General features: G+C 45.5%; 1 protein-coding gene across 4 annotated transcripts in view; it reads left to right on the top strand.

Moving 5' to 3' along the window:
* ATRX (ATRX chromatin remodeler) overlaps nucleotides 1-6937 on the top strand; it is a 70266-nt gene extending 63329 nt beyond the window's left edge. For 3 of the 4 annotated variants that reach the window (XM_053989928.1, XM_053989929.1, XM_053989931.1), the window contains 5 exons: nucleotides 630-779; nucleotides 1952-2074; nucleotides 2632-2727; nucleotides 3214-3342; nucleotides 4072-6937. In XM_053989928.1, coding sequence (XP_053845903.1) covers nucleotides 630-779; nucleotides 1952-2074; nucleotides 2632-2727; nucleotides 3214-3342; nucleotides 4072-4350 — 777 coding nt within the window. In that variant the 3' untranslated portion in view covers nucleotides 4351-6937. Of the gene's footprint in view, nucleotides 1-629; nucleotides 780-1951; nucleotides 2075-2631; nucleotides 2939-3213; nucleotides 3343-4071 lie in introns of those variants that run through there. The other variant, XM_053989930.1, reaches the window with a different exon arrangement.
* The last annotated feature ends 3763 nt before the right edge of the window (nucleotides 6938-10700 follow it).

A 10700-nucleotide genomic window follows, 5' to 3' on the forward strand; every position in this document is an offset into this window, starting at 1 on the left:
ATGTTTTCATATCAGGAATTTTAGCCTGAATGCTAACACTCCTGAGGTGTGTTGGAGCTTCCTTAATCCATGAAGCTCATCAGCCACACAAGTCGTGTAAAAATCCCTGTTCAGTAATGACCTTAGAAAAGGAGCTCCTGAGGTGCAGCAGGAGCAGTTTTTCATAGTCCTGTAGGGATCTTTCTCTTCATCTTCTGCAGCACCACCTTGCTCAGGTCAGGCAGAAAAACTTGACTTTAAAAAATGGGAGATGTTGGACTCAAAGTACTGGTCAGTGTTTGAAAGCTGTAGAGATGCTGTTTCTGTATAATAAATGCAGATGTATTGATGGGCCTGTCTGTTGTCCAGCCTAAGCAAAGGAAGAGGCACTGAGAACATTCCATTCTTTTTAGGTGCATTTATTGTTGTGGAATCTGAGTGCATTCCTGTGGTTTATTAAGTGACTGGACTGTCATCTCTGCAACAGATTGTTAATCCATTGCTGTCCCTCTGAGGACAATTGTACTTTTAAATGATTTTCAAGTTTTGTTGTGCTGTGGAGTGCTGATAGCTGCTGTGTGTGGAATGGGGAGGGGAAACACCCGGCAGAGCTGGTGAGTGACTCCTCCTTCATCTCCTCCTTTGAACAGGACACGATCCTGGCAGAGCTGCTCCAGATCAACAAGGAGTACATAGTTGGGTACCACGAACATGATTCACTCCTGGACCATAAGGAGGAAGAGGAACTCACTGAAGAAGAGAGGAAGGCAGCCTGGGCAGAATATGAAGCAGAAAAGAAGGTAAACCTGTTTAATCTGGTTTATGTATTTGAAAACAACCTTTCCAGGTTTAGAGTTCCAATTATATTTTCAGTTTTTCTTTGGATAATTAAATTTTGTTATAGACCAAGAAATAAATATGGAAAGCAAATCTTGACATAGAAAAAATGGAGATACTGTGTCTTTTTTGCTCCTTCAGTTCTGGTTCTTTCTGTGTGTTTGCTTTGCTACTTTAATTACAAGTTACTTTTGTGCCTGCATTTTTTTTCTAATTTATGATAAAACTCAACTGATGTTCTGTGTAATCCCCCCTTTCCCATTTGAGGGTGTTCCTGTCAGGGGCTCTGTGTGACAGTGTTACCTTCCTTAGCTAATACACACAGTAACATACAAACCAATACTTGGTAATATAACAGAAATCAGTGAAATGACAGTAAGGTGGAACCCTGTTCCCATTTTGTTGCCCTGTGCCCTGCACTGTATCAGATACAGTTGATGGTGATTTATCCTCACTAATTGGGTGTGTGGGGTGCACCAAAGCTCTTGGCGTTGCTAAAACAAAAGCTGTGCCTTTACCCTTGGCAGGGTCATAAGGGAAGTTAATGAGATGCTACCAAGGTTGAAATTCTCAATCAGATTTGTTGGTGTTACCCCAAACTACCTTCTGAATTTCCGTGGGCCAGGCACCCTCAAAAGCCTTCCACTGAAAGTACAAAAAGTGGATGTATAAATTGCCACTGACTACCTTGAGTGAACTGATGAAAAGGTCTGGGGAGAGAAAAGAAACAGGGAGATAAAGAGTAAAATCTGAAGTTGCCCTGTGAGAAATGCAAATGGGCAATGAGCTTTATTCCTGCTAATAAATTGTGTATTTTACTTTTTCAGAATTTCATTACAGGCTGGTCAAACTCAACATTAAGCAGTGGGTTTTCAATATAAAATTTACCTTAACCAACTTAAGGTGTACTAATAAGCAGTGGTCCTTTATATACCAAATATTGACAAGCTAAACTCAGAGATGATTCAAGACTGGAGCTTGGGTTTCTCTGTGACTGAAATGGGGTTCTGAGCTGAGGTTTGGAAACCTCCATGGTCAGTGGTCAGGGCCTGTGGCTGTCTCCAGGGGCTGCTTTGGCTGTGTAGTTATTGCAGAATTATCAGAGTTAGTGACCAGTGCACTTTATGTTTTTCAGGGCATGACCATGCGTTTCAACATGCCCACAGGGACCAACACCATGCCCACAAATTTCAACTCTCAGACATATATTCCTTACAATTTGGGTGCTCTGTCAGCAATGAGTAACCAACAGCTGGAGGTAAGGAGCACAGCATGCCTGTGTTGCTGCAGGGGTTTTCTGTCACAAATTGTGGATAATGTCAGTCTGAAACATCTTTGTATTTTTAATAGTTTGGAAGTTTGGGGTTTTTGTTGGTTTTTTTTTTTTTTTTTAACATGTAGCTGTACTGAAGTTTAATGTGCATGTACATAAACCTATACCTGGCAGATTGTCAGGATTCTGGAGCATCACCTGCATTCTTTGCAGACTTTAATTACCACTTTTGAAACTGTAACATCTTTAAGTCTGTATGGTAGAAAATTTACCTGAGTTTTTACCATTCTCATGCTGCAACCTGTGGGTGCAAAAATAGGTTTTTACAAGTGCTGTCTACAATTGCCAGGTTTATACATGTTGTTCAACTGCTCTGTGCTGAAATTCAGATGGGTGGCAGCTTAGACTCGTTGACTTGTGCAAATTGAGAGCAGAAAGGTAATTGAAGTCTACGTGTGTACAAGAGAAAGATCAGGAAGGTTGGGAAAGAAATGTGTTTGTTGTTTCTGTGCTTTATAACTGATGTTCTGGTGTTTTCTCAGGACCTCATTAATCAAGGAAGAGAGAAGGTAGTGGAAGCAACCAACAGTGTGGCAGCAGCAAGAATCCAGCCTCTTGAAGACATCATTTCAGCCATAGTGAGTGCAATGGATAACCCTGGGCTTAGATCAGGAGTGGAAAACATTAAACATTATCAAACAAAGATACTCCTGCTGCAAATGGTCATCCAGCTAATTAATTGCATTATTAATGAGCACCATTTCCAGTTGGGAGTGACCTTTGTCCCTGCAGTAACCCTTGGTGGTGTGTAGCTGGCACAGAGCCTTACAGGAGTGGCAGTTTAGATCCGTAAGTATTTGCCGTGCTCTGAAAATGCTGTTTTTTCTAGAAATCAGAACAGCAATTACAGGCAAGTAGTTGTTGTATTTTGTGGACTGCTAATTGCCAGTTAGAAGAACTAATAACTCCTGGTTCTGGTTCTGGTGAAGCAGTTTTGCACTGACTGGAAGTTGGGCTGGTTTAACTCTTGGTGCAACTGCGAACACGACACAGGGCCTCAATTACTGTCAGGCTTTTGTTCAAACAACCAGTGCCAAGAAGGTTTTGGGTTTTTTGCTTTCCAGTGGAAAGAAAACTTAACCCTGACGGAGAGCCAGGTGCAGGCCCTGGCCCTGAACAGACAGGCGAGCCAGGAGCTGGATGTGAAGCGCCGAGAAGCCATTTACAACGATGTCCTCGGGAAACAGCAGATGGTAAAATATTGTACATTTATTTATCTATCAGCGTTTGAATGAGGATCTTGTGTGTGTTCGTTCCTGAGCTACAAGTGTATGTTTAGGCACATAAATATCCCTCACAGAATGGTCAGCAGTATGCTGGAGTTCATTGCTTGGCCTCAGTGAGAAGTTCATGAAAAAGCAACTCACCAGGTTTTTGAGCTGAAGGGCTTTGCTGCAAGATCATGAGGCGTAAAGAGAAATCTGATTCCCAGAGCTCAGCCAGCCACTTAGGAAACACATCTTAGAAAGTGTTGGTAATGTTGTTTTAGCTTAGAATTACTTTGCAGAATCTGAAAGTTGCCCAGATGATGTCAGAGGGAAGAGTTTTTCTCTCAGGCAAACAAACACTGACAGTCCACAGGCGGGACTTTCAAAAGGAAGACGAATGGTACCTGACAAATGATGATGTAACTTATACCTGGGAATAATTTCACAGTAGAGTACATGTTGCCATGGCAACTCACCTAAATGCTGCCTGCAACACAATAGCCAAGTCTTTGGGAGAACTGAGCCCTAAATGCTGTTACTAAATGGTTTCTCCAGTAATGGGCTGCTGAATGCCATCACATTAGGGATGGTGATAACAATGGGGCTTTTTCCCCCAGCCATGCTGTCCCTAACAAATTGATTTCAGCTCTGAACCTGATCCTGGGAGCAGGGGGACGGGTCATGCACTCAGCCAGCTCTGCTTTCCCTCCACAGTTAATCGGTTGTGTCCAGAGGATCCTGATGAACAGGCGGCTCCAGCACCAGTACAACCAGCAGCAGCAGCAGCAGATGTCCTACCAGCAAGCAGCCATGGGCCACCTCATGATGCCAAAGCCTCCAAATTTAATCATGAATCCTTCCAGCTACCCAGCCATAGATGTGAGAGGAATGTATCAGTCAGTGTCTGGTGGGATGCAGCCACCACCCCTACAACGAGCACCACCCCCAATGAGAGGCAAAAATGCAGGGCCTTCCCAAGGGAAATCAATGTGATTTTGCACTAAAAGCCTAAAGGATTGTTAAAATCAGAGAAAGAACTTTTATTTTTTTAGGAATCAATGGCCTAACAGAACTCAACTGTAAAAAAAAAAAAAAAAAAAGAAGAATTAAAAAGAATAGTTCGGTTGCTCCCCTTAAATACCATGTTCCATATTAGTGTTTCAGTTTTGTTTAAATAGGTCACAACGTTTTCCCTGTTGTCAGTGATGTTGCCTAGAATCTTCTTACATATGTTGAGTACAGGAGATAACAAGTTGTTTTCAGTGAAAACAAGTCCTCCCGTTACAGTAGCATCTCCACAGGTTTCCTGTCTAAACTCCTACGCTTGCTTTTTGTGGCTGCAAAGCTTTGGGAAGCTTAGGAAGGACTGCAGGTCTGTAAGTTCAGTCTGACATATGTGAATTGAAAACAGCTGAGTTCTTGATTAGAGTTGATTCCTCAAATTATGGAATACTTTTCTGCTTACCCATTTCTTTCTATTAGTGGGAACGTTGTAACAGAAATAGTCTAGTTTCCTTCATGGGTCATCTGTGTTGAATGGAACAGGAGCTGAAAATGCTCTCTGAAACAGAAGTGAGTGCAATATTTGTAACTACTACTGCTCTGAACCTTCTGAGACACAGGGAACTGTGCATCCAGCCTTAAACGTGACTGGGCCTTCCCCAGTCTGCTGCCATTTCTTATTTTCAGTTCCACGTGATGGAATAACGGCTGATGGTGTGGGAGTGGGAGATGCTTTTCCCTCGCTGATCCCTCGCTGTGGAGTCCAGCACAAAGCACATTTCTGGTAACTCCTTCATGCTGGTGCTACTGTCTCCTCCCATTGCCGGCAATGGGGGACGGGCCAACACAATTCAATTCCTGTCTTTTGGGGTAAAATGGTGATGGTGGCCAGGGTCAGGTGGCCTGTCAGAACCCCCTTTAACGTGGCACAAGCACTGCCCATTGAAAATCGATACAGAGAAAGTTCTGTAGCAACTTCTGGAGCTGCCAGAAGCGTGGAACGACTTTATTGATAGAGATGTGGTTATGCACTCCTCCCCATCCCTTCAGTTGTGTGAAAACATGGGTTAGGACACAAAGAGCTTGATTTTAGTTTTGTTTCTCTTCTGGCTTGCTTTTTTTTTTAATGTAGGCCAGAGATAAATGTCGGGTTTATTCTATACCATTATCACACTTTTTGCCCACACTTGTGCTTGTCAGGTTCTTATTAAATACAAATAGGGCTTTCCTTTGCATAGAGTTTGGTTGATTCTTACCCCCCAAAAAAACCCCGTTGATCATCTGGGGGCACAAGTAAGTGGCAGGAACAGGGAGATGGTGGTGTGTGGACAACACAGGGCTCTGGAGACAGATGGAGGTGGTGGCTCCAGATTGTGCTGGACTCTTCTGATGCTGGTGTGAACTAAAATAATTTTGGTTTCTGGGAAGTTTCTTGCAAGAGTTTGAGTTCTTGCCCTGAATGGACAAGTTTTGCATCTAAACGTGCAGATGTTCCACGATGTTTCGGTGTGTGACTCACACTTGGTTTGTGACGAGGACAGAGGTTGGTTGGGCTGCTGGAAGCCCGGCTGACAAGTTTCTGTCTTGGACTCTTTGATGACAAGATACCACAAAAGACCCTCAGTGTGTTCTAGTGCTCTGCCAGCTCTACAATTAACTCTGGTCTGGGGGAGGGAGCAAAGAGAGACGTGTTGGCACTAGAAGAGACAAAAGTGAAATGTTGAGACAAACATTTGAAGGCAAATGTACTCTGGGTAACTGTCACTGAGATTCCTACGTGTTGTGAATAAGAGAAGTACTTTCTACCGAACCTGGGAATGTTAAGTGGAGTTTTACAGTAACTCAAAGACTTAAATGTGGAAGTTTTAGGCAACATTGAAAGGCACATTTTATTTCATCCTGGACAAACCTATGGATAACAGAAGACTAATGCACAAGAAGGAATAGAAGATAAGCATTGAAGTAAAACCTGGACCACTTTGCTTACGTTTCTCACTCGCCATTTTAGCTGCATAACAACGTGCTTTGAGTATAACATCAGGCTTTAACCAGTACTTAAAGACAGAACATACGTCAGTAAGATAATAAAAGGCTCATTTTTATATTTGTTTTAGATGTTTTAACTAGATAAAAATGGCTTAAGATGACAAATATGTTGCTTGTAATACAGTTTTGCCTGCTAAATTATCCACATTTTGTAACCTGTTTATTCCTTTGGATGTAAAGCGTTTTTGCTTAGTATCGTGATATTGTATATGTTTTGTCCCAGTTGTATAGTAATGTTTCAGTCCATCAACCAGCTTTGGCTGCTGAAATCATACAGCTGTGAAGACTTGCCTTTGTTTCTATTAGATGGCTTTTCAGTTCTGTATTAAATATCTTAAGTACTATAGAAAAGGTGTCCCCTCTTCCTATAAGGCTGTTTTATAATATATATAAGGACTGGAAATGTGTTTTTAAAAAAGAAGAAGCATTCAAGTATGATGATATACTATGTGTTTTCACCATTCAAAGTGCTGTTTTAGTAGTTGAAACTTAAACTATTTAATATCTCATTTAATAAAGTGACCAAAATACATCAACGTGCCTTGTGCTACATTCACAGTCCAGTGTTAATTCCACAGGGATTCAACCTGGGAATGTGTCCTTGGAGAACTGTGCTGTGAGTTGAAGCTCTTAACTGTTTTCTACAATGACTTTAGTGGATAGAGACATTGATTTCATTAGGGAAAATAGCTGTGGTCCATATTTTCAAATTACTTTATTAATAGCAGCTTCTGCCAGTCTGTCTGTTAAAAATTAAATGAGTTGTCCAGCAGTGAGATGGTTAAAAGTGAGGTGAACTTCTGCTTAGTCAAATCAGAGTAAGGTGCTGCTGTACTTTAACCTCATAGTTGTACTTCTTCCTTCCTTAGTTATTAAATCCCACCTGTTGGGCAAAACACCCCCTTTCCTATGCAAAGGAAAGTGTAATCATTGTGTTTAAAGGTGCCCTGTGCTCGCTCCCTGCCACTGCTGGGGCTGCTCAGGGGCATGGCTGGCCTTGGTGAAGCTGAGGGAGGTGGAAATGGTGTCTGAGGTGAAAATATTGGAGTTGTGCTCCAAGGGGCCCTGTGGGCAACGTGTTTTTAAATATCCCTGTGACTTTTAGCTTGGCTGAACACTGATGGAAGGCAGTGGGCAGCTCAGGCTAGATGTGGCTGTCTGTGTTGGGCTGGGAAGTGTCCTGGGACGAGTCCCATGTCCAGAATGTTGTGCTGAGGTGTCCCAACACTGACCAGCCCCATTGCTGTATCAGCTGTGCCCAGCCTGAGCAGCTTTTGCCTTTATCTTAAAAGTAGAACCATTCTGCACACAGGAAATAAAACTAAATTCATCAGTTCAAGCAAAAAGTAGTTTTGAAGTTGGATAGATTTTCAATGTTTATGGAAAGCCAAATGTCCTAAATGTTCCCAGCTGCAGGAGCCTGGAAAAATGCTGGTGTTGCAGCACCAGCACCAGTAATCATGTGGTGTCTGTACTTCCCAGTCTGTACTGCTCAGGTGTCAGATAACCCCCTGTTGCACCCTCTGTGCTGTGGAACCCACCTTGGGGATGTGGCTTTGGGAAAGCTGTGCTGCTCTGAAGGGTCTGGACAAGCTCCTGCCCTGCCATGTGTGGCTGGGATGAGTAGGGTGAGTTCATCCTGTGTGTGACCCTTTCATCCAGCCACAGCTCCTGTTCCTGCTTTCCCCAGGGAGGAGATGGTTTAGGGGTCACTGGAGGAGAGTGTTGGGAAGGGGCTGTAGCCTGACTGGGGACACTGCCCTGGAGAAGGGCAGGGGCTCAGGAAGGTGGGCGCAGGGGGAAGTGGGGTCACCCCTTGGGTCCGTGCTCAGCCACTTCCAAGGTCTGATCTCAAACACCACCCTGGCCTTGTGTGCACAAAACCTGTTTGAGAATGAGTGAGACGGGAACTGGTACCTGAGGCACTCCTCAAAGCCCGATCCAGCCACACCAGCTGCTTTAGGAATGCAGTGTTGCTCACCTCCCTGGATTCTCACCATGCCCACGAGCAGCAGCGGTGGAGGACGTGTGCCCTGGCCATGTCTGGTGTGGTGACCTGCCCTGCTCGGTGGCATCTCGGTGCCAGATACCTCCTGGCACGGTGAGGGCGGAGCCTGAGAATCCCTGGAATTTGCTTCCCAGGTCTCCTGCCCAACCCCAGTGCAGGTGTGAGGTGACAGCCTTGGTGTTCTCCACGATGAGAATTCAGCTACTCTGGGGCAGTTTGGGAAAAACCAGACCTGTCCCAAGGTGTGCAGATGTCTTTGTCTCCACATCAACACAGGAACTTCAGCCCTTCTGCTTCAGGAATGCTCCACCCCTGGGTGCCCTTCCAGGAACATCTCAGGCACAGTCTGGCAGCAGCAGCACATCTCTCTGGATGTCCAGCCAGGTGGAACAACACCAGGACACCCTCATTGCCTTCCAACAGTTTTTGGATTTTCTGGATTTCTTCTGAGTTTCTGGATTCCCTCTGCAGTTTTGGGCTCTCCATCACTCTCTGCACAGGAGGTGAGTCTTTGAGGCCTCCTCTCCTTTTCCGCCTTGGAGAAAGGAGCCCCAGGCTGTGCATTCCACCCAGAAGAGCTCCCCACAGGCAGCAGGGTCTCCATGGGGATGTCCCTGAGGGCACATGGATGTTGCCATTTGTATGTCAGTCTCCAGACAATCCATCCCTGTGCCCTGGATCACTAGCCAAAACCAGGGAGAAAGGCACTTACTGCTGTGCTTGGCTCCACGTTGGCCTCTCCCAGGCAGCTCCCCTCTGTTTCTGCACCCTCCATAGTGAGACTCCAGCACTTTCCCACCTCTTTGCTGGAGCCTCCTCCCTGCTGCTCTGCACATCTGTCCCAGGATAATGTTTCCCACAGAACAGGCCCATCCCTCTTGGGTGGAAGGAGAAGGGTTGAAGAGATGCCTTTGTCCCATTTGCTATGGTGTTTCCAGCCCTACAGCCTTCTGTTCAGAACAGCTCTGGGGTCAGGGGCACAGTGGGGTTTCTGGGGTTCACAGCCACCCCCTGCACCAGCCTTTGCTTCCCCTTTGAGAGAAGTTTCCAGTTGGCTGTTGTGACTTTGAATCCCATGGAATCTACATGAGCTGAGACCCCAAACAAACACTGTTTTCTTTTGCTGACTTGGAAGATTCTGTTAGCTTGAAGCAACCCAAACATGTTTTCCTCTCAAACTTTCCTAGCAAGGTCCATCTGCCAGCCCTGTAACACATCCAGGTCGAAGGAGCAGTTGGCATCTTCAGCTGGGGTAACAGCTGGGCCAGGGGGGACGGGATGGGGTGGAGAGATGAATGCGTCCACACAAACCCGCTGCGCATCACAGCCCCCTTCTGTGCCACTCAAAATGCACCCCATGTCTGTGGTGGTTCCCTCTGCTACTGCTCAGCTCCCAGGTCACTCACATCTTCAGCTGCTTTGCTGAACCAGAACCAAACAATGTAAATTCCTGTGAAAGAACAATTTGGGTGGGATTTAGCAGTGCTGAATTCCCCATTTAATGAATGCACCACACAGGACAGGACACCAGCCTTTACCAAGGGCTTTCCAGTAAATTCTTAGTGGATTTTGCTATTTGCAAGTATGAGTTTTTTGAACCCATATCCTGAAAAGGTGTTTTACAGCATCCCTGGTACCTGTGTGTCCCTTTGTGGCAGGAGGCTCTGCTGCAGCAGCTCTTTGAGTTGGGTATCAGAAGAACACATCCAGCGTTGCCCCCATGGGCAAAATCATCTCCCTTTGGAGTTGGTAAAAAATGTACTCGGCGTTGCTGAGATCAGGTTTTGACCTTCATTTTGAAAAGGAGCAGGATCTTAACCACCAGATTTATCTTCAAGCACAACGGAAAGCCCCGGCTGGAGGGAGCAGGATCATCCCAGGGGGCAGAGCGAGGCTCCAGGGCTGAGGGATTTCCCTTCGTGCAGGGGAAGGTCAAAAGTGCACCTGAGGACACGTCTCGTGAGCGATCGAGCCCCCGACACAGCAGCCAGGGATGAGATGTTTCGGCAGTGACTCAGAGGAAGAAGCTAAATAAACTCTTTTTATTTCAAACACGGGATTAAATTCCTTCATGTCTGGATCATTGAAGGTAAAGCTCCTGTAATCTCCTCATTGCCAACCCCAGCCTGTCGTCTGGTGGCTGCTGGACCTGCTGGGCCAGTGAAGGGACGTGGCAGGGACATGGGAGGTGGCAGAGAGGGCAGTCAGGAGCAGAGCTGGCCTCTAGGGCTGCTGCTCCATTAGTGATGTAGCTCATGAAGAAGCTGGTGTGGATCATCTCTAGGTC

The sequence above is a fragment of the Vidua macroura genome, chromosome 14 (genome assembly GCF_024509145.1).
Source record: "Vidua macroura isolate BioBank_ID:100142 chromosome 14, ASM2450914v1, whole genome shotgun sequence".
NCBI lineage: Eukaryota > Metazoa > Chordata > Aves > Passeriformes > Viduidae > Vidua > Vidua macroura.